This window comes from Talpa europaea (genome assembly GCF_964194135.1).
Source record: "Talpa europaea genome assembly, chromosome: 4".
NCBI lineage: Eukaryota > Metazoa > Chordata > Mammalia > Eulipotyphla > Talpidae > Talpa > Talpa europaea.
Window position 1 is genome coordinate 104563588 of NC_140070.1, and position 24492 is coordinate 104588079.

Consider the following 24492-nt stretch of genomic DNA (forward strand, 5'->3'; position numbering starts at 1 on the left):
CCAAATGAGAGGGAAGTAAAGTCAAAGCTAGCTTTTGTCTTTTGGAATGTCAGTGATAATGGAGTAAACTTAGCAGAGAAGAGTAATGAATACAAATATAAAAACACAAACTGACCCATAGATGTGCTGATAAAGACAGTCTGATATTGCACTGCCTGGTTGAGAGTAAGTTTGATCCCCATTCAACCTCCTTGTCCTTGCCCCAGCCCTGGCCTCTCCCCTCTGCCCTGAGTGGAGTCTCTGCTCTCTCCCCCACAGTTGTGGACATGGATGGAAGACCTTCAGAAGGAGATGCTGGAGGATGTTTGTGCAGACTCAGTGGATGCTGTCCAGGAACTGATCAAGCAGTTCCAGCAGCAGCAGACCGCTACTCTGGACGCCACACTCAACGTCATCAAGGAAGGCGAAGACCTTATCCAGCAGCTCAGGTCAGCGCCTCCCTCCCTGGGGGAGCCCAGCGAGGCCAGGTCAGCATGGGCAGTGCTTTCCAGTGGGAAATGCCTCGGACTAGATGCGAGATAAGTCATGTCCCAGTCTTGGCTCAGTTATAGCCAATTATGTGGTCTCGTGTGAGCTTTAGTTTCTCCATCTGCCAGATATAAAAATGCCTGCATATGCATCATGAGTTAGAGTAAAATATTAAACAGAAAAGTTCCAGTGTTCCAAAGTGTAATTTATTGTTTAAAATGTTATTCAACAACCAATAAGTAACATAAATACAACAAGGAAATTAGCAACAATCAAAAGAATGAAATAACATCTTTGTTAAGAACAATGGCATATTTGGTCATGTGGAGAAATAGCCATTAAGAAATATAATGTTATTTGGCTGATCTTAGGCTGAACTCTTAACTCCAGTGATCCAGTCAGCAAAATATGGCCCAGAATGGTTGGCTTTCACCCCAGAAGAATGTAGAGCATATGTGTCTTACTCTGCTCTCCATTACCCACTTGTGACCTTTCTGCTATCCTTTACTGCCCAGAAAATAAAGCTTCTTTGTCAACCTAAGCAAACTTAACTAGAAAGAAGAAAAAAATCCTTTCTAAAATCTTATATTCATTTAGACTCATCTACACCATTGCCTCCTTTCTCTGTCATCAATATCTAGTTTCCTGTCCCTGTCAAGGGCACTGGTTTCTCAGATAAACTGTCAGGAACCCTCAGCAACTAGCCCTGCTCCCAGGTGCTGTATAAATAGGATTTGATGGTGCTAATGATGTCTGCCTGCAGGGACGTGTTCCTATCCCAAAATCACTGAGTGCTGGGACCATTGCCAGCTCTGGAGAGAAATAATCTCCTCAAGCCCCAGGCCAACGCTGGGGCCTGAGGGAATTACTTCAATTGGAGAGGGCTCCCCTCCCCATACCAGTTGTCTAATTAAATAAACAATGAGAATTTACCTTTGACAGAAAGGTAAATTTCTCTTGGAAATTAATCATTTGTATTCCAAACATGCTCATGAGATGTTCTGAGTCCTCCTGTTGCATACTAACAAGACAGTTTCTTCCCTTCTTCCCCCACTTCGTTTTTATGAATATATACTACGTTGTAATTTTGTCTGCCTACCTAGGAAACTCCACTGTTATTTACTTCTGAAGAAAATTTTATATAGTGGGCAATCATTTATCCCCTCTGGGCCTCAGCTGCTTCATCTGTGTAATTAAGGGGTTCAGTCTAGGAACTCTGTCAGCTCTGGAATTTTGTGACAGCTTTGTGTTTTCTCTACATGTACTTTTCCCAAGCTTGGCTGACTGTGTGTCTGTCAAGGAGTCTGTGGGTGTTGGGTCTACAGAGATACCACTTGAACTTAACAACTGCCAACTTTGCACACAGCCTAAGGGCTGGAGGCTACTCAGTAATGATGAAGGCCAAGATGTGGCTGATACCTGTTCTAGAAGTTTATTCATGGATTTTAGAGAGGACCATAGGTGTGTGACCAAGAACTGCTGCCAAACATTCATTACTCCTCTGAGCTAACTCTAGTCCAGCTTCTGCTCCCCAATCTCCAGCCCCTGCCCAGATATTAAGACCAAAGGAAAAAAAAGAAAGGAGTAAATGATGCCTAGGGCATTGTCAGGATGCCACATACACACCAGAGCACACATCTTCTCTAGTTTTCCATGGCTTTTCTCACACTCACCTCTGTAGTACCTGAAATGGTTTTTACATCATTTCTATGATTACTAGTGAGTGTGGCACTGCCATACTCACTTCTGGAACTGTGAGGGAAATATGGAGAGTCAGAAAGAGCAATCATGTCCTTCCTGCAGCAGAGTTCTCAACCAATGCATAATGAAGAGCACGAAGTTATCTCATATGTTCTTTTCATGATGGGGGGTGTCATGCAATGGTGAGATTTTATGCCCAGATAGGCCAGGGTGAAAGGTAGAAATTGGGAAAGTTTCTGGACAGAGTTTATGCTCCTTTCAGAATAGTGTGAGCTCAGCCACCATTACTCCAGAGACAAACAGGCCAAAAGGACTAGATGTCAGAAAGCCTACTGATGGGAAAATAATGGATCTTCCTCCTGTCTTCTGACTTCTTAAATTGTATGAGAAACTAATATAATGAATGTGCCCATTTTTTACATGTTTTAGGGCTCTAACTTACTCAAGCCCCCTATGAAAACTAAAATTCTTTACCTCCATCATTTTCCTACTATAGTCATCTCTTTGGAGGTCTTCACCACCTCCTTACTCCTCTGTGCAGGTCAATATGTTTATCTCTTGGTTCCCTCTACAGTGTGTTGCCTCCCCCTGCTACTTTTATATAGACTCTGTGCTCAGAAAGCACACCCTTGCCATCTACTTGGCTGGGGCCACCTTTTTATTCTGATGCCCAAATCAGAACTGATCCTCCTTGAATCCTTTGTGCTCTAGCCTCTATCCCAGTTGGCCCTGTGCCCCAATCAGCAATTGACTCTTCACTTGTGTCCTTTCTGGATTAACAGTCACTCACACCGTACTTTCCTGCTCAGAGAAATTTCACATGCACTGCCTACTGAAGAGCAAACTGTGAAGTGAACAGGGCAGCAATTATCAAGTGCACTTTACAAGAGGCAGCTGGCACTCAGGGAGGTGGTTTCCTAAGCCACCAGCCCATGTCTATCAGAGCAGGGTCATAATCTAGGTTTGCAGCCTTCAGATCCCACACTTTCCTAAGTGCAGTTAGAAACCTGTTTAATAATGCCAGCCCATAACTTAAGGATGGCATTATAAAGTGGATGAATAATTTTGGCGGCCATGATCTCTTTTTAACAACATTCCTGAGAGGTAAAACTAGGAAGAGGTTTTTGTCTTCCCCATATGCCTTTAATTTGTGTACTTATATGTTGTGGTATGCCTATATGTGTATATGTATTACAACTATATATATTAGAAAAAAATATATATATGTTTGCATGGAACTCATTGCATTTCTTTAATATATTATGCTTTGTAGAACCCTTCCCATATGTTATTTCATTTGATCCCTTTCACAATTCTCTCTGAAGAAAAGGAGAGCAGGCAGTCTCAGAGCTACAATACTGTGAACCCCAATGAGGAGATGTGTATCTTTGGTTGGCCTACTGGCAGTTTGTGCCAGACCGGCAGGTGTTTGATCCATGTTTGTCGATTGAATGACTCAGCCAAGTCCCATCCACTTTGCTCAGATGAGGAAGGCACTCTGTCCTCTATCACTTCTAACATGGCAAGGCCTCTGTTTTTTTCCTCCCGCTCTGCCACAGGGACTCCGCTGTGTCCAACAACAAGACACCCCACAGTAGCTCCATCAGCCACATCGAGTCGGTCCTGCAGCAGCTCGATGATGCCCAGGTACAGATGGAGGAGCTGTTCCATGAGCGGAAGATCAAGCTGGACATCTTCCTGCAGCTGCGCATCTTTGAGCAGTATACCATTGAGGTGAGGTGGGAGGGGATGAGGAATGGTGGGAAGTAGAGGGGCTTTGAGTCAGGGAGAATGCTGGAGAGGACTGCAGAGGATGTGGCCTGAGACTGGGACAAGAGTCTGGGGCAGTAGCCTGAGGGAATCAGAGGGGATTATACATCAAAGATAGATTTTTTTATATCAACAAATTCATATTCTGCCATGTTCTATTCCTTCTGGTCCTTCTTACCCCCATTGCCAAACAGAGCCCCTCTCTTTTGCTTTGTCGGCAGATTACTTCCTTGAGCAGGGTTTCATTGGTATGCTTTGAGCTCTGCAATTTGGTTCCTGAAATACCATGAAGGTAGAGGATTCTACAGTTTCATGAAGAAGTTGGTGTTAGCATTAGGTGGGCTCCTCTACTGATGTCTACACATCAGGGATTAGATGAAATCACACAGCAGTGAGCAAATCAGAAGCTGCAGAGAGGAGGAACTGTACCCTCAGTTTGTTTGCTTATTTAGAAAGTAAGTGTGTTTCTAAAGTCACTTGGTGGTTCATCTCACAGACTCCATGGTTCATTCTTGGAAGGTCAGAATAAAATATTTATGTTCTCTTTGTGGTACCTATTAATAATATCTACCCCCTCATAATAGCTACTTTATATTTTCCACTTTGAAACAGTAACTGAAAACAGGCCAGTTGGATTCCTGGGGTGTGAAGAGTATCCAGCATCTAAGGGACTTTGTCTTTCTCAGAAGTGACAAAACGTTAAATTAAAGGCACTATATACTCTTTACTCCAGGTTGGTATAGGATGAGGGGGAAAAATTCTCTAGCCATCATTTATTAAAGTTATTTTTTGCATTCTAATTATCTCCTTGGAGTTGTGGCTTCTGGGTTGTTGGGACTGATCTACCCACGAATATCTGTGGAAACTTCTGTGAAACTGGATTGGAAGCAAAATGATTTTTGTATGTAATATTGAAAGCTCCACTATCCCAATTACAATTCTATACTGGACCAGAAAACTGTCCTGGTAATAGATGTCCTTTTTTTCAACCATGTGTCCAAAAATGTTTGTATTGAGATTTTAAAACATAAAAGACAAGCAATTCTAATAGTAGTCCTCTTCCTGTCCCTTACTCTCTTATAATCTTTTTCATATAAACACATACTACCCCAGACTACCTAGAAAACCACTGTAAGTTCTTGTTCAGAGATTCATGTTCTAAAAGGTGCTTTCTGGACAGTTTCTGGAACAGAGGAATAGGTGAGTCTTTAAATCTAGATCTTAATTATCCTTCCAACTTATTCTATAACTTTAGGTCAATTTTTTTTATTCTTTTCATTTATAATTTACTTTCAATCTATACTCAAAAGGTCTTCAAGTGGCAAGTGATATTAAGCTACATTGAAAGAAAAATTAAATGCCAGTGGAAAATTAGAGACGTTGGCATGTAGAGAAGAGTGAGTGCACTGAACTTCATAAAGGTGGGGCAACAAAGGTCATAGAGAAAGGAAAGGGGGTGTGAGTACTTATTCACTAGTAATTGGGAGTGAGACTCACAAAAATAGAGGCTTGTAGTGGTTTAGGCCCCAGCACCCCACAGTCCTTCCTCAGCTCTGTGTCGCCCAATGAAAGTGACTGCATGCCTGGGGAAGTTATGTTAGCAAGTGTGGTGATTTTGCTGCTGAAGTCTTTATTTACTCTCCTGTCATTCCAGACCCATTTCAAAAAATGCCTAAGTGGAAGGAAATAATCTGAGGGTTTCGATGATTGAGTTTTATTTGATTAGGTGGATGTGATTTTGGGGTCAGTGTTGCCAGTTTCCTTCTAGAATGGGTCACTTAGCTGCACCCCTGATGTTAGCTAGAGACATCACTGCAGTGTATTTGCCTGCACTTATTCAGGGAAAATTCATTTTCAGTCTTGAAAAACAACCCAAATCATATGCAAAAACACCGTTAAAGAATAGTTGAGTGTAAATCAAATTGGCTCCTATTTAAATGTTGCAGTAGAGGAGCTTGACACTTAAATTGTAGGATTGCATTCTTCACACTTTGTATATATAAAAATTCCCCCTCCTGTTATGAGTACTGGACAAGAACTTGGACAGCTTGATGTGCAGTTCAGCAAAAGTAGAGAAATAGTGTGATGATTGAATAAAATGAGGGAGATGGAAATTTGTTGGAAATGGAAATTTGTTTCTGTACCCTCTTGTTTAGGCAGTGAAATCCAGGTCTTAGAAGGGGTCTTGTTCCCCATACTGGGTGTGATCCAAAACTTGGGAATATATTGTGTTTCATCTTAGAGGAAATTCTGCCAAACCTATGGAAAAGTTCTGTTTCAAGTCAGATTGGCAGAAGTTTTTTTTTTGAGGATGGTGAGATTGTTTCAAATACCAGCCAGTGTTTCACTGTGGGGACAAGAAAGCAAATTTCCAGAGAAGATCAGTGTGAAGCTGGGGGTGGCTTCCTTAATAAGAGACAAGTTGGATCTGATATAAGCCAGGATAGGGCCTGTTATTGTAAGATCTACAGTTGTGGTCTCCTTCCCGAAAGGAAGGCATTTAATGGGCATACTCAGAATTCTTGGGGATTACTGAAAACCCGAGCAGGCCTCTCCCCTGACATCTGGGGAATCTAAGTGTGAATACTTAGTCCTATCACTTATGACTAAGATGGGATAATTAACTCAAAAATTAGATAATTCATGAGTTACTGCACCATTTTCCTTTATTCAAAATAATGGTATATGTGGCTACCACCTAGGATGAGGTCATAGGACACCCCCACGAAGAGTGAAGCTTGTCCCAAATGTTTAAACCAGGACTGCATTCCTGACATACCTTGTTAGACTCCATGAAGATTAGACAAAGTGACCCAAACTGGAACATGATGTTCTATAAAGTTTTTGGAGAATTTTTTCCTGTGGGCTCAGCGTCCCTCCATGAAAGACATTATACATGAAGTGGTTATGATAGATGAGACACTTCACCAAAGGTGAATAATATTTATTTTCTGGTAATAAGAATATGGGTGATTTTTTTTGTTTGTTTTTGATGCTTCCATGCATTTCAACTTTTCTACATTTAAAATGACCAGAAAGAAATTAAAAGTATTTTTAGAAATGAGAATAGGTCAGTGGTCTTCAGACTCTTGGTTGGACAACCTTTTGATATTTTTGAACTTGCAATCCCCTATATGTACATGTATATTAGTTTATAAATTAGATGTTATACTATTATTGAAAAATGATATCAAAACTCAGTATGCCCTTAGGTAGTTCAGCTTTTTCATTAGAAGTTGTGGTTCCATATTTCAAATAGTCTTCTCTGTAATTTCCAATTATTTTTTTGGCCTGGTTTCTTGACAGATCTGAATAGATTGTCATTATTTCTTTGCCCCATAGTGTGGCTGACAAAATATTCCAAGTTCTCATGATTTCATGATTAGTACTATCATCAAAGTACAGTTTCTTTGCAGGAAGGTTGTTATGGCCTGTATCTTTTTGTGAAGGTAAGTTTAATTAAACCTAGATAATAGGTAAATTCACTTAATTAGGGACAAGAAAAGAGCAATAATATGAAATTTTCTGGAAGCAACTGAACAAATAAGGCATAGTCAACCCCTCTACATTGTGACACACCCATCTTCCCAGAGGCATCCTGTCCTCCCACACCATCTGCCATGTGTCTGGAGTGAGACTAGAGTGAAAGTCTAGTGAGTGAAAGGGGAACTGCATTTACTTTTTTATTTATTGTATAAAACATGTGTATATATAACATATACACATATGCATATTTATTTAGTGAGAATGTTTCTCTCTGTTACCAATGGATAATCTTGGGCATCCCCCTATTAGAAAGTACTAGAAATAACTCTAGGAAAGTTTCTCTGAACAACTTTATGAAAAATTAACCACAGTTAGGGACTTTTCTTTCAAATCTTTGACTATACTTACAATCAAAGTTTGCTTAATGTGCCTGAAAATTAATCTGAGTAATTAACCAGAGTCAAGAATGGAATTGTCAACTATGCTTATATGGGGTTCACCTTAAAACAAGTTAGGGCTGAGGCTGAAAAAAAGTGGGCTTCAGGGAGGAAAATTTCACCTAGAAAAGAAAAAGCTGAATATAGCTTATTGGTGGTGTCAACTCTTTGACTGGTTATATGTGTAGGTATTTAGCATTTTATATTTGAAAGTTATCACCTAATCATTTTTTCATCTGATAGAAACTCAAATCATATTTGCTGAGTACCTACTGCATTCAGAAAACTATACTGGTTGTTGAGGATACAAACAATCTCTGCCATTAGGGTCTAGTTGGGGAAAAATACAGAAACATAGATACTGTACTGTGTGCCATTTCTATGACAGAGAGAGGCTCATGGTTTGATGTGAACCCCAAGGTAGGAACATCTAGTTCAGACAAATCTCATCTCTCCAATGAGATTATACCTGCAGGACAGGTAAAAGTTGCTAGTGGCCAAAATTTGGCAGGACAGGTAAAAGTTGCTAGCGGCCAAAATTTGGCATCCCTAGAGAATGCCATCCAGCCTGATATCGCCAGAATCCAAAAAGTGGCAGTTGGGACCTTGAAGAGGAGAAGAAGAAGATTTTAGGATTTCATTATTATGTTAAACCAAAATCTGGACTCTCTTCCCTTTAATCTTAGTTTTCTTCTCTATAAAAACAGGACAAATCTCTTTTCTTTTTTATCTGGCAGCCTTAAAAATATTTGAAATGGGTTATCATAGCCTCTTGTCCTTTCTCTGAAAAGTGTTGAGATTATGTAAGTTATTTCTGTCATCCCCCTTGACTCTAAAAAATTTGCTGATTGTTTCTTTTTATTGTCAGCCCTTCTGAGTGGTATATATCATACTAATTTATTTACCTCCTTTTTGGTTTCCACATAGCTTATATTCCTAGCCTTTCTCTGTTGAAGGAAATCTAGTTAGCTGGCTGGCTTACATATGCACACCTTGAGTGCGGGTCATGTCACACTGGCCCTCTGCCATGCAGCCCAACAGGTCAGACCCTTGCTTATGCACTCACTTCATCACCAGCCTTGCTAAGTTTGTACCCCCATCTTAAAAGCCTGGTTGTTTTTTCAAGTTAAGTATTTCTAATACATAACTCTTTTTAAATTTAAATGAAAGCTTTCAATATGCTTCCCCTCTTAAATTTTACCTTTTTTTTTTAGCCCAGAACTTTAGCCTATCGAAGTAAATTCAATTTATTTGCTTTCAACATGTGGCTGTTTGAAATATTGGCCCGATAGGCCAGAGCCCTGCTGTGCTTCACTGGGAGTTTTTGAGGTAACAACCATCGTCTGCAGTCATTCTAAAGACTATAATCATTGAAGTGTCAAATCATCTAATTTCATAACCTTTTCCCATAGAGACTGTGAGCAACTCTGAAAAGTCTTTCTGTTCTCCATATTTGTAACATGCCTCAAATCCACCTACGTAGTAACTATATTAAGAAAGAAAATGTGATCTTTCTGAGTTCAATGTTGTGGATTCCTCCAGGGAGCACATGTTCTAAGTGTACCCCCAGATGGTTTGAGAAGAAAGTGCAGAATAAATACAATAAAGTAAAGCAAAGCCCATATAAAATATTTGATAGTCTTTTCCAGACTTTTGCCAAATTAATTTTAGGATCTTTTGTAGTTTTAACATCTTCTTTCCTTTATTTATTATTTCCTTGCAACTATAGTTGTTAATTTTTATACAGTATTCTATTTCTCCCCACAGGTGTAATCCCCATAAATCTCCCATAACCACCTCACCCATGAACCATCACCACAGTCCCTTGTGCTACCACCTTCCCTCAAAAAAATAAAAGAATTGTTCACAGAACTTTAGTATTCTGGCAGGTTACCTATTTTTAGTGAATTGTCAAATATCCTTGATGGGAATTTCCCAAACATTCTGTTATGGGGTGAATATGAGCTGTAGACCTGAAGTCAGGTTACATTATCAAGGTTGGAATACTCTGTTTCCCATTTCTGCTAAGGTGCTGATGGTGAAGTAGAAGGAAGTGGATGTAAGTCCCGACCCTAGCTAGTTAGCTTATATGATAGGAAAAACATTCTGACCCTCAAGTATTGATAAGTGCTAGAATGCATGAGCAGTATGTTGAAGGAACTCTTCAACGAAGGGGAGAATTTTTGAAAACAGAGTAAAGTAATAGAAGTCTTAAGTTAGTTCAGAGACAAAGATATGGACAAAATAAATATGGACACTCAAGAGCCCCTCAAGATCAATCATGAATATTTTGAAGATCTCAGAGTCAGCATGCTGATAATGAAAAAAAACAAATGGTTATAACAATTATTCTATTACCCAAACTGTCCAATGGGAGTAGAAGTTAGATAGCTGAACATTATAACTCATCAATCACAGCATTCTATAATATGTTCTTACATTATTTTGCCAAAGATTTAAAACAACTGAGTGAATTTCTTTACTGCCAAGTCTTTCTCCTTTTCCATAAAATTCTTGTGATATCCCAAAGGTCTTTGTGTAGCTACACAAATAAATGTTTTAACTATTTAAATTGATTATATGTATTTCTAAAATAGAGGGAAATGCTATACTTTTAAAATATTCTGCTTTAGAATTCACCTATTTCATAATTTTATCAATTAATTGAGAAGTACATTACACAATTAGAGTAAATGACTGTGGTAGCTAGTTTATTTTAGTTTTACAGTGATAATGTATATCACTATACAAACCCATTCTAGATAAAATAGCTCTTCCCATGCAACAAGAATGTCTCTAACCGCAATATATCTTTCCCTATCACCCAGCACTTGTAGGTCAGTGGAGAATATTTAGCTTTCACTTTTTTTCATCTTTATAAAAATAATGACATCATAAAACAGAAATATGTTCCTTTTGCTGGTTGATAACCCATTTTAGAGCATCTAACCACAGTGAAACGCCCTGAACCCTTTCTCCTTGCTGTTAGTTGGAGTGGAATTGGACTTTGCTATATGTAAACATATGATATATATACATATATATGTGTGTATAAACACGCACATCATTTGCTGAGAAGCAGTGTAGTGTACTCATGCAGTATGCAGTGTTTTGAGCTGCCTAGACTTAAAACCTGCTACATTAATTTTATGAATTGTGTGACCTTAGGCAAGTTAATTACTTGGTTTCCTCATCTGAGAAATCAGAATGAGAATAATAATTCCTAAGTGATAGGGTTATTAAAGGTTTAATGAGTTAACACATAGAACATATTTAATAAAGCTTCTGGCTCTTAATAAACACTTAATACTTAGTAATCAGCATTGTTACTATTATTATTCACAGTGCATTTCATATGTGTTTGCTTCCAGATTTTAAGTAGACATCCCATCTCATTCTCCCCCATTGTTGCTCTGTGAATTCATCACCATGTCATACCGGGGAACCTTGAGAATTCCTGCAGCTGCTGTGAGAAGCAAAGGCATTTTCTCTTGCCATACACAAATCCTGCCCACACAGAGGGCATGCACACTTATCTCTACTGCAGCTTTTGCCTGGCTTGTCACCCCCCAATAACAGATTACAGATGTGTCTCCTGTTCATGACAAAATTCCCTAGGGACCATTGAATTCCAGATAGGATAATGTTACCTTTATGCTGAGTAATCTGGCAGAGTCAATTAAACAAAAATGTCCTACTGGGGAAACCTGTGTATTTCCTTGCAAGAGTAAATTATTCTTGGCATTTATATAAGGACACACACACAGTTTATTGATCTGTTCAAAGAACACATGATAATTTAGAAGGTTTGTGTAAATTGAAGAAAAGGTTTTTCTAAATAAGAAAACAGGAGAAAGGCTAAATAGATACTTCTCTGCACTAAGAAGAATAAACAGGACACTAAGCACCCCCCTTCTCACTAGCTCCACATCCCACCTCCCAGAATTAGTTCTTGGATCATGCTTATTGATATAACAACTTAAGTAAGAGCACTGGGCTTTGTAATTGAATGCTCAGCTCTGCCTCCACCATCTCAGTCCTTGAGGAGGATGATTTAATTTCTCTGTGCCTTTGTTTCCTCTTAGAATTGCTGTAAGTATTAAATAAAAGAATGTTAGTGAAATCTTCAACACACTATTCCATAGTAAATGCACAGTAGAGGATAAACTATGTTCTTATGCCATTATATCATCTTCATCATGATCATCAGCATCTGAAAATGATCTGAAGAAAAGGACCACATGGTGACATTTCCAACTTTGCAGGTGATAATAAAGAACTAAATTGATGGGTGTAGACCAGGGAAGTGAGAAGAAAATGGCAGGTACCTTCAATTTAGTCAGGTTTGAACTAAACCATTTGGTCAAGAGAAGCTGAAGTTTCCTTTACACATACATTCTGAGGAAGACCCAGAAAATAGGAAGAGCCAATGGAGAGAGTTCCCTAAAAACCCAAAGCCTAAGCTGGATGCTAAATCAAGTTCCTTGTGTCAGTTTTTGGCAGCACAATGCCAGATTCAGTGAATCTCATCTGTCAGGAAAGTATTTGGGCTTCATTTTGCAGTGAGTCATCCCATTTCCCACTGCCTCTTGTCCTCCTAAATGTTCAGCTCCTGGGCCGATTCCCCTTATGGTGTGGCTTAGAGTAGACAATTGTTGGAATAGAAATACTGCCAATGCATCTCTCAAATAGATCATTGTATCCTAATATTAATTAATTCAGGAAAATGAGGGAGATAAAGGCCACTGGAGCCAAGACAGGAACTTAATGGACAAGGAGCTGAGATGGAGCTAATTGAGTGGATTGAGAAAACAAAATAGCTTGATTGAAAGCTGAATGCCATTTGAGTACCTTGTGTTCCATCTTATATTCATTTGTTTCAGGCCCTGGTTTTTTTTTTTGGTTTGTTTGTTTGTTTGTTTTTGTGGGACCCTCGCAGGCAGCCCGAGAACTAACCGGCACTGCAGAGGCTGCAGGCAGCCTCACAGCCCAGCGCTCAACTGCTGCGCCACCAGGGAAGGCCCCAGGCCCTGGTTTTTGTCCTGAACAAATTCTTCTAGGTTTCTTTTCCAAAAAATTTAGATCACCAAATTAATAACTTTTTACAGTGTTGTCTTTTTATGGCAAACAACCACATTCCCCATGTTATAAGATAAGCCAGAATGAAAACCATCTCTGTCTGAGGGTGGTCCTGAAGCGTGTCATGCCAGAGGGTTTACTTTGAAGGGTGGTAAAGATTTGAGCAGACTAGAAGGAGGGACAAGAGTATTTTGGGGCTCTTGCCCACGCTGAAGAGGGCAGAGCTAACTCTCAGCGTCAGTGAGCAAACAGATTGACTGGTTCAGGTAACAGAAGAGCATGTGATGATGCCAGACAACTCTATTTGTTCATTAACAGCAGGTAAGCTTCAAGTTTGGAAGCAAAATTTTCTTTAAAAATAGCTGTGTGTTAGCCTTGCACCCCAGAAAGAAGGCAGAGAGGAGAAACCCAATGAAAGAACATTCCTTGAGGAAACAAAAATTTCAGGAAATAAAATAATTTAAACTCCAGCAAATATCAGAATTACACAAATCAGACTATTTCAAGCTCTTGGCACTAGTGCTTGGGAGGATGGGAAGAGAGTAGACAGAGAGAACAAAGAGCATGTAGATCCAGGAAGGCCGCCTTAGATGTGCTGTTGAGTAGCTCTTGGTATTTCTATTCCTCAGCTTCTTAACAGACTTGGGCCCTTCAGCTTGATGGTGCCAGGTGGTAAGGATGGAGGAGGTAGGGAAGCGGGAAGAAAAGAATATAGAAACACCAAATACAGAATTTTGGACATATTTCACTTTTGCTTTAAATTCATACTCCCAAGATACCAGACCTCTGAGTCTCACTCTTCCAAATAAATCACCTCAATTTTACTCTCTCCTCCTCACCAGGACCCAAAGCTTTTTGCTCTCCACTACACAGATTCCAGGCATTGGGACCTCTGGGATCTTCCTACAATAAACAGACCTTTTGTAGAAACTCAGTGTGATGAAAACAAAGCTAAAGCTAAAATTGAATAAGACAGGCTCTTCCTTTCATGCTTATTGTCTAATTTTTATTTTAATTTCCCTTCATTTGTAGGTAGGAAAATGAAGTAAAATTTTTGTTTGGGCAATTTTCAAAATATCTGATAAAGGGTTTATATCCAGAATATAATAAGAACACTTACAAGCCCATAATCAAAAGATAATTACTCTTGTTTTTGATATGGGCAAAAGATTTGAAAAGACACTTTTGAAAGTAGAGACAAATGTCCAAAACCATATGAAAAGGTACTAACGAACATTAGTCATCAGGAAATTAAAACCTAAAACATAAGCTAACACTTCACACCCACTAGCATAGCTAAAATTAAATAGACTGGTGATACCAAATGATGGTGAAGATGTGGAGTACCTGGAACTTTCATACATTCCACTGGAGGTGTTAAATACACACCTACCCCATGACCCTCCAATTGCACTACTAGGTAATTATCAAGAGAAACAAAAGCCGGTGTCCACAGAAAGATTTGTATAAGAACTTTCACATTAGCTCTATTCATAACCAAACACTGGAAAACAACCCAAAGTTCATCCACAGTACAATGGATAAACAATTGTGGTATTTATTGAAATGCAACTTAGCAGTAGCAAGCGATATACACAACATGAATGAACCTTAAGTACAGAACATGGTACACAAGAAACAGAAGAGTACATACTGTATGGTTTTGTTCATAAGAACCCCCAGAATGGGTAAAACCACATCTGTAATGATAGGAATCAGGCTGGTGTGGGGGTGGAGGTCAGGGGCAACTGGCTGGAAAATGACACAAGTGGACTCTCTAGGGTGATGGAAAAGGTCTATATTTTAATTTTAGTGGTGATTACATCACTGCACAAAATTGTCAAAGCTCATGGAACTGAATGCTTAAAATAATACTTTATTTGTATGTAAATTATGCTTTTTTTTTAAAAAGATTTATTTATACATACAAGAATTGGAGTACAGGCCAGAGGTGTGGGGGCGGTGAGAGGATTCGCCAGAGACAGAGTGAGGAGCAGAACAGGCAAACTGACTGAAACACACTGCTGAAGGGAGTAGCGGGCGAGCCAGGGGAGGTCTGCTGTGCCATGTGGGTAGCTCCCTGGCCAGGGATCAAATTCATGCTGCAGTGGCTGAGGCTAGCTTCATAGGTTGCGTCTTAACCACTTGCGCCAGCAGGGAGGCCCTGCTTCTATTTTTTTAATACAGGAAGAAAAGACATTTATAGCTCTAGACTATAAAAACTATGAAGACCTATTCATCCTATAAATTATCACTTATAAGTTATAAATTCTCTCTCAGTCTCAGCTTAACTCCTTTTTCTAGATACAGAATGTAGAACTTTTCAAAGATAGAATACAACAAAAACCTCTTTTGCCTGCCAACCTCTTGGTTCCCAGACCCCCAGGAACTCCCAACAATAAGAAGATGCTAGTCCTACTGAGTTCATTGGATTCCTTAGTTGACCTGGAAATGTGTGGGGGCAGGGGCAGGAACCTGGGACAGTGAAAGTGATGTTTTTACAGTTCCACACCTCCACTTCAAAGAGAGCAATACATTTTCACTAAGGAAAGGTCTAACTATTGGACTATAAATAGAATCCTGTGCCCCAGACAGCAGCCTCTCTTGCCGTCTGCTTGCCTTCCCCATTCCAGTTTATATGGCCTCAGCTTGGGACCTGGCAGTGCCACCTCCCACCTGCTGTGACTGGTAACCTGGAAGGTAATGCCCCTGTCAGCTGAATTGAGTCCCAGGAGAATGAAAACCAGTACCCTGGGGCCCTGGGATAGGTGCTTGTCAGCCTGGCTTGTATTGTTATTGTGTGACCTGGGTTGAGCCTTTCCTTTCCCCACCTTGAGAAAGAGGTTGCCAGTCCCTGTTCTGGTGCATTCACAGACTGCCAGGGAAGTCACATGAGTAAAGTAGCAGAAAAATAACCAACTAGCAAATTCATATTAGGTGAAGTCTCCATTCATTACATGCTTGAGTCTTCATAGAATCATTTTATGGTGCTTTATCTTTCTATAAAGTATAATCGACTTGGACTTTTAGAGGTGTGCTTTACATCTACGCCTGTTTAGTCACCATTTGAAGTGTCTGCCTTTATGGTAAAAGGTGAGAATCTTGTACAACAGAACCCAGGAACTAGATGCATCCTTTGGGTTCAATGAACAAATGGATTATGTAACTTCAGATCATTCACCAGCTTCTCCAGTCCTCAGTTTTTGTTTTTTTTTAAAGAGTTTGTAAGACTTAATATTTAAATTTTTAGAGGAATAGTTGTGGCACAGTGGACAGCATCTTTGTAGTGAATAGAAGACCTGAACCCCGTGTGCAGGTCTGCTTCTCTTCAGGAGGGGGAAGTCTGGGCAAACGATTCCATGTGTCTGAGCATCAGTTTCTTCTGTAAGATCAACCTGGAGATTGCTACCCTGCCCACCTCTCTGGGTCCTTGTGAGGATCAAATGGGAGAAACTGCAATTCATCAAGCATTTGCTGCTTTTTCTTTGCTGTTGATACAGACATTAAAACCCACAGAGAACACTTTTAAGGGCATGTGTATGTGAGCTCAAGGCAGAATTGTCCAAACATTGTCTAGGGATCAAAGAGATGGAAAGCAGAAATTGATCCAAGGGTCAATTAGTTAATAAGTCTTGCAACTGGTGACTTTGCCCAGCAGCCTCCTGGACCAGTGAGTCTGTACTGATGGTCATTCCCACACAGGTGACAGCAGAGCTCGATGCCTGGAATGAGGATCTGCTCCGGCAGATGAATGACTTCAACACGGAGGACCTGACACTGGCAGAGCAGCGGCTGCAGCGCCACACGGAGAGGAAGCTAGCCATGAACAACATGACCTTCGAGGTCATCCAGCAAGGCCAGGATCTGCACCAGTACATCATGGAGGTCCAGGCCTCAGGTGAGTGACCTGGTTCTCCTGGTGAGAGATGATGAAAAAACGAATACTAGTGTGATTCGACAAGAACTTCCACTCTGTTCATTTTATTTCTATAGCTACAAGGAACAGATTTTGGCCACCATTTTAAAGAAGAAATTGAAGCAGTAAAGCTGCAGTAACTTGTCTGAGCCTGTCCAGTAGGGTCTGGTAGATGAGATTAGGGCCAGAGTCTTTTGGTGCTGCAGAGAGAATGGAAAAAAACAATAATGGAAATGAGCACAGGTTCAAAAATATGGTGGCCTAGAAAAGCAAACGAAGTGGTTTGCTCCAAAAGCAGACAGCTGTCCTTGTGAAATGCATTCAGATGTGCGCCTGTCCCTGATCCCATCCCTCCTCCCTGTACACAGTAGTCCCCTGCCTTGTCCTCCACCTCCAGGGGAGGCGCCTTGTCTCCAGTTCACGCCTCTCCGAGTCCTCAGTATTTTATCACTGGCCTGTGTGTGAGTGTAAGAAGGATTGATTAAATTTATAGCAAGGATGCATATTTTTATAAGTTCTCAAAAATGGAAAAAACAAACATGGTTGTTACCATAATTGACATCTTTTATTGCTCAGGATAAAAATGTAACAAATGTGTGAGCCCATATTGTATACCTGCCATTCTCCAAAACGGGCTTTGCTGTTAGAACTGGAGAAAGCCAGACTTCTCTCTCTTGTCGTCCAGCTAGTGCAGGTAAAAGAAGTCACTCATAAGCACACATGCTAGTGGAATGCTTGAACCCAGGTCTCCACACCCAAAGCCACCCCCTTGCTCTCCTCCCTGGGGCCTCATCTGCTCAGGTTGCTGGCCTCTAGGAGGAGGCAGACAGGGGCTCAGACCAGCAACACTTTAAAGCACTGTTGATCCATGTCCCTCTTGATCATGAAGGGTTTTTATAATCATGAGATTCTTGAGCAGATACTAGCAATCACATTTGACCCTAGGGTGCTGTATTTTTTAATGATGAAAGTAAATACCAACATTCAAAGGAACTCGGAAATTATAATCAGAGGAAAGAAAACCTAGTACATTCTAATCAATTTGGTCAGCATAATCTTTCCTTAAATTTACATTTGTACTATGAACACAACAGCTGCAACTGCCTGTGAGACCTTAGAGTATTTACAGAGTGTACAGCTCCAGGAAGGACCATTCACATTGCAAGTCTGTCTGGGAAGTAGGTTTTTTGGTTTGTGTATTTTTTTTTGGTACTTGAAAATTTATTTTATTTTTTTGCATTTTTTTTATTTTAACATTTATCATTTAAAAATTTTTTTTAAATATTTGCTTCCTCCCACCCTCTCAGATTGAGTCCCCATAGAATCTCCTTCCCCAAGGCACCCGTTCACCATCACCACAGTCCCCTGTGTTCCTCCCTCCCTCCGACTGGGAAGTGTTTTAGTAATGAGAATGCCCTGGCTCCACTCCCTGCTATTCTGATTTAATTATATCTGAATGGGACTTGGGCATCTGCACAAAGGTCCTCAGGTGACTCCACTGTGCAGCCAAGGTTGAGAACCGCTGCTTTTCATCATGATGATTACATCACAGCATCTGATACCATGGAAAGCTTTAAGACAGTGACTCCCAAATGTGATCCCTATTCAGCAGAAATGTGAGTTCACAAGCCATCCTTAGAACTTGCCACATCAGAAGCTCTTGGTCGGGGCTCCAACGATAGGTGTTTCAACAAGTCCTCCAGGTGCTTTTAATGCACACTAATCTGCGACCACTAACCTCGGAGCTGCTCCAAGTGAGGGCCCTGGACAAGCAGCACTCTGAGAGTTGATTAGAAATGAAGAATCCCATACCTTACTCCAGACTTATGAAATCTGTATCTACTTTTAGCAAAATCTCCAGGTAAATCATATGCCCTTTATTGTGTTTCAGAAGTCCTTTCAGAAGGACTTGGCCACAGCCAGTCCTTTTTCAAGGCTTATTAGGGAAGTGGGGAGCTATCCTTTCTCCATGGTTGGGAACCTTATTTGGACTCAGGGTTTTACCCTGAGTTTTCCTCAGGATGTTCACAATAGTCAGCTACCCAACTATGACTGGGAACTAGACGAGAACGCACAGTACCCAGGAGAGAGGCTGCGACAGAGAAACCCTTCAGGGATGGTCATCCTGCATCCCTCAGTATCGATGTGTCTAGCAGGAGAGCTTTGTCTGCCTGGAAACTTCAGGCACTTAAGACCAGGGTCCTGGCATGACCTGGACAAGCCCACTTCAGTCGCAAGAGTCAGGTATCCATGGTAACAAAAAGACTGTAGGGATCTGGCAGTCTCTAAAGACTGGGGGCTGGCTGTGCTTGGCGGCCACCTTAACCATGAGGGCTGAGTGGGTGAAAACACCCCAGGCAGATGGGCTGCCCACCCCCACAGTATCCTGTTCTAGAAACAAGCTTTAACAAGAGAGGCTTCATTGGCCTCTCCAACCCTTTGCTGGGACTGGCTGTTCCTACCATAGCTAGCTGTTCAGTCTGGCATAGCCCCTGAGGCTTTGAAGGGAATAAATCCAGGGGTTTAAGGAAGGCCCACTTCATCTTCTGCTGGATGCTTAGTCCTGCAGAGGAGGCCTCTATCTTACCTCTTGCTTGGCGAAGGGAGAACTGAATCACACCAGATCTGGGAGGTGGGGGTGGATCCAGCCTGGGCCTTGCCCCAGGTATAGGGGGACTGCAGGATTTCAAGACACTGGACTAAGACAATAAATGACTTGGGCATTTACAATGTATATCTACATTTGAACTAAAGGTAAACTCTTATTATAGAAAAAGGACAATTAGCAAAATTAAGAATCTGGTTGGTATTTAGCCCTCTGTGCTAAATTAAGGGTATAGGTTGGAGAGGAAGACTGCCTGGGTTAGCACAACAGCCACACCTCTTACTACCTGCATGTCCTTGAGCATGTTGTAAGGGCAGGAATGGACACAGTGCAGGTTTTCTGATCCCATGCAGACCATAAGATTATCTGCCCACCCCCAAGCTCCCAAACAGCAGCACTCAAAGCACTTAACCCCCCCACCCCGACAGAGGGAATTGGGAACTCCTGCTGTCTCTCCTGCCTTCTCTCTTCCCCAAACTACCCAATGCTTCAGCAGGAAGTTTCCATGGAGAGTCTCCTCTGTTTTTAGATTTATGGAGTAGGGGAGACTCTCCTCTCCTCCCCAGTTAAAGTGTTCTGCGCATGTGGGAGAGGTTTCCACAACTTCAGACGTAAGTGGCCGGGGAACAGGTGTCCATTTGGTCTCAGGTGCTCTAGTCAAAGCTCTTAGCAGACACCCCAGGGACAGCCCCTGGGAATAGATAGTAAAGTGCCTGCACACCTGTAGGCATCTGTAAAGCAACCAACCCATTCCGAGCAGGTTTATGAACGGTTCTAGCAGCCACATGCTCTTCGCCGTGGTTTGTAGTTGTTGCACTCCTCCGTACACTCCACTCCTCCACCCTTAACACCGCACTACCACCACACCGCACTCTGCTGCACCACCCTTATAAATCAGTCTCTTAGCTCAGGTGTACCCACTTCAGGTGCCCGCCATCAGGCATGCACCCAGGATCACAGGGCTCCCTCATCTATCCTGATGGCGGAAGGGCAGAAAAGCCTGATACCTTTTACCTACCCTACACATGTCATCCGACCTCTCTGAACCTTGCCTTCCTCTAGAAAATGGTGATCATAGCAATACGTGTGGTCGCTGTGAGACTGCAGTGGAGTAATGCATGGAGCATGGTCGAGGTTGATAAAGCTTGATAGCTATTACATATTATGCTAGTATTCTAGTACTTACTGCATTCAGGGGTTATCTGTGACCTTGTGTCTTCTCCAGCAACATGAGAGCAGGAGATGCTTCCTTTTCTTTACATGTCCAGCATCTGGCAGAGTGGTTCATCTTGCACATCTCCAAGTTCTTAATGGTAATGTTTGCTGAGTTAATCAATAATGAACATCAGTGTGGGTAGATGTAAAGTCAGGAATGGACCAGTGCAGGTTTTCTATGATCCAGCAGACTGGGTAAAGGAGGAGTAAGAGTCCTCAGTGGTTTTTGCAGGCTTTTACTGGGATTTATCCGGTACACAGCAGGCAGGGATGCTGGGAGGCCGGGAGGCTGGCAGGCCTCCAGTAAGTCTTCACTCTATCTGGGCTCTCCGGCCTTCTCTACTTCTTTCTCGGCTTCTCTTTCAGCTTCTCCTGCTGGTGTCCCCATGACGCCACCCTTAAAAGCCCAGTCTCAGCCCAGGTGAATCCCATCTACGTATGCCCACACCCTACTCCAGGTGCCCGCCATCAGGCATGCATTCAGGACCGCAAGGATCCATCATCTATCCCGATGGCGGGAGGGCAGAAAGCCTGACATTTTTTTCTTTACCCTACAGTAGATGTAGGTAACAATAATAGACTTTTGTGTCACAAAAGGAAAGAAAAACGCTGTGTATTTTCAAAATGAAAGTTACTTTGGGCTTAATAGGAAGGTGAATCTGGTGGGGTTTGAGAGGAAAGGAAGGGAACCTCCATGTAAAACAATGGTTTTGCCTGGCTGCATATTTAGCATCACCTGGAGAACTTGTCAGATGCACCAAGGTCTGGGCCCACCCCTCAGGGATTCTCACTAATTGGTCTGGAATGGGCGCTGATTTTTTTTTACAGCTTCCCAGGTGATTCTAATATAAAGCCAGGCTTGAAAATACTGATCTAATAACCTGATTAAAGGACTTTGTAATTTCTGAACTGAGTGTTATGTTGAGGGAATGACACAGAAAGGGTGGGGGGAAGAGAACAGAAAGTGTTCTCTTTCTGAGGCAAACACAGATATTTAAAGACTGTCAAATGTTCAAAAAACACATTGCAAGAGCAAGCACCATAGTTGGGAATACCCAAATCTTTTCCTAAACCATAACCACCTCTCTCCTTGAAGCATTTAAGTGGTACCCTCCACTTGATAGCAGTGAAAGTAACATTTTATTATTAGTTGTGACCTTGAGCCATAGATAAATGTGCTACAGAGCGTTTTGCTAACTGCATGTACATAAGGAACAGCTGTTGTGGGATAGCTGGTCATGGCACCATCTTATGCAGAGCATTCCCATCTTGATTGCACAGTGGCATCACCCTGGGGTTTAAGGCTTCTTGATGCCTGCGTCCTAGCCTCAGAGAGACTCTGATGCTATTATTGATCTGGGCCTTGGTCAGGACCTGGTAGTTGTTAAAATTCTCCAGATAAATCTGTGAGCCAAGGTTGAGCGCACTAGTCTAATAGTGTCCCATCCACCACAGTTTTAATGATACATGATGAACAAGTACATAAACACCTGGCAGTGTTTGCATTTTATGGAGGCCATTTCAATAGTTCCATCAGTGATCAACAATGAATATGTTATTTCTTCAGAGAAGGAAAAAAATGGAAAGATGTGTACTTTTGAACCTTCTATATGCCAGGCACTGTATATACTTTATCTTACTCATCATACTACCCACACCCCCCCCCAATCCCCACCCACCCCACAACGCACACACCAACCACAAGTCATTTTGATAATTTACAATTTACCTAGACTCAGAGAGGATTTTGAGCCCAGAGAGCCACCATTAATAGTTGGCAGAGCCTAGATTCAACCCTAAATCTATCCTTTCCCCAAATCTCAGGTGCTTTCCCCCACAACAGAAGAGGTCTGTGTGTTCACTGAACAGGTATTTGCTCAGTGTTATGCCGAGCACTATGCTAGGATGCAGAGAGGCATGAGAGAGATGGGTCCCCATGTTCCTGTGGGAGCACGTGACCAAGGAACTAGACTCAGCGGAAGAGTTCTGGTAGAGGGATGGTCACAAACGGGGGTGGGGGGCATGACAGAAAGGAACCTCAATGCAGCCATCTCTAAAGAGACTGACAAACAGTTTCATTAAGATTGTATTTCTCAACTTGAAGGCATAAACAGGCATGTCTTACTCCATTTCTGAGAGTCCCTAAGGAAGACAGGCCTGTGACTACACTGAGAACAGTAATGTCAACGCAAGCAAACTCTATTTGCTGGTGATTGATGGATATTTACTAGTTGATAGGTTTTAGCTGGAACTTATGTCACCATTTGGAGACAGTGAAGAGGGTGAATTTGTCTTCTAGGTGTGCCTGAGCTAAGTCTTCATGTCCTTCCCCTTCACTCCCCCCACAACGTCATGTGTTCTTGAGGAGTGTGGAAATACAGTTGGCATAGTTTTCACCCATTTTATTTCCTCTGTCCTCTCACAAAACAGTATCAACTGAGAGAGAGGAAAATGAAGGGCCAGCTGGAAACCTGTTCTGGATGATCTCCCGAGCAGGTGTCTGGCCCCTTTGATGAGGTACCAGGCGTAGAGAGCCCGTTTATACGCAGGGGTGAGCCATGAGCTTCCCATAGAAAGACACTTTGCCCAGGCCCAGCATGCTGCACATGAGAGAGGCATGCAGAATGGAAATGAGCTGGGAAAAGCCTGCATTGTGGCTGGAAGCAGGGAAGAGCTCCTGCTTCTGCAGCTGGATCTTAAATTACATTTCCAGAAAGTAAACACTAGGGTCAAGAGTCACCCCACTTTCCCAATCACTGCAGAGGTATAAGTTTTTGCAGTTCCTCTTATTTTTTATTTCAATCAAGGAGATGCTCTCTACCTTGTCCCCCTGGGTAATTGAAAATAGTAACTAGAGGGAGTTGACTGCCAAAAGAACAAGCCGTTCTTTTCTGTCTCCCACAGATATTTCAGGGACTTGGAATCATGTAGCTGACAGAAAAAAATAAACATGAAAAGATACTGAAATTATTACCATGTAACACCAGAAAAAAAATTTCCCACTCTCCCATATTCTCCTTATATAAAGCACCATTTTTACCTCTAGAAATGAATTTCCGTTAGCGTGTACAGACTTTCCTCACACTACCCCAACTGTATCCACAGGTGTGTTGGTGGCGGTGCTGATGAATTTCTGATGGTATGAGTCAGAGTGATGAGAAATTCTCCCAAAGGAGCTTTATTTTTTAGGTGACCATACAGATTGGTGGGCTCCTTTCCATGTGTTCCCCATCGATGTATATATACTACCCTTCTGTGACTTATCTGCTGTGTTTTAAGACTGAACCATGTTGTTGACCGGATCCCTATTGGTCAGCATCTCAGACAAGCTATTAGCTACCGGACCACCGCTGTGCTGAGTCTAGATGACAGAATGAGCAACTAAGGAAAGGATTCAGACAGAAAGAAACTGGTAGAGTCAGGGATCAGAAGGACATGGGCAATCCACAGTTAGGATTTTCCCAAAGCTAACTGTAGGGGCAGGAAGGGGCACAGTGCAGGTTTTCTATGATTCTATGCAGACGGGGTAAGGAGAGGAGTCCTGGAACCCTCAGTGGCTGTTGCTGGCTTTTATTGTGATTTACCAGGTACACGGTAACAGGGGTACTGGGGGGCCTGGAGGCTGGGAGGCCTCCCAGCCTCCAGCAAGTCTTCACTCTTTCTGGGCTCTCCAGCCTTCTCTCGCATTCTCTCTGCTTCTCTCGTGGGTCTCTTCTAATGTTCGTTCTGCTTCTTTTTCTGCCGGCATCCCCATGACGCCGCCCTTATAAACCCAGATGAATCCCATCTGCATATGTCCACACCCTATTCCAGGT

The 24492-nt window shown here is 41.8% G+C and overlaps 1 protein-coding gene across 12 annotated transcripts in view; it reads left to right on the forward strand.

Moving 5' to 3' along the window:
* The window catches only part of KALRN (kalirin RhoGEF kinase), a gene marked incomplete at both ends in the record, with an annotated part of 649897 nt that overhangs the window by 360725 nt on the left and 264680 nt on the right, over window positions 1-24492 (forward strand). For 10 of the 12 annotated variants that reach the window (XM_084231955.1, XM_084231959.1, XM_084231961.1 and 7 more), the window contains 3 exons: window positions 259-467; window positions 3729-3903; window positions 16644-16839. In XM_084231955.1, coding sequence (XP_084088081.1) covers window positions 259-467; window positions 3729-3903; window positions 16644-16839 — 580 coding nt within the window. The remainder of the gene's footprint in view (window positions 1-258; window positions 468-3728; window positions 3904-16643; window positions 16840-24492) is intronic. The other 2 variants (XM_084231945.1, XM_084231946.1) reach the window with 1 other exon arrangement.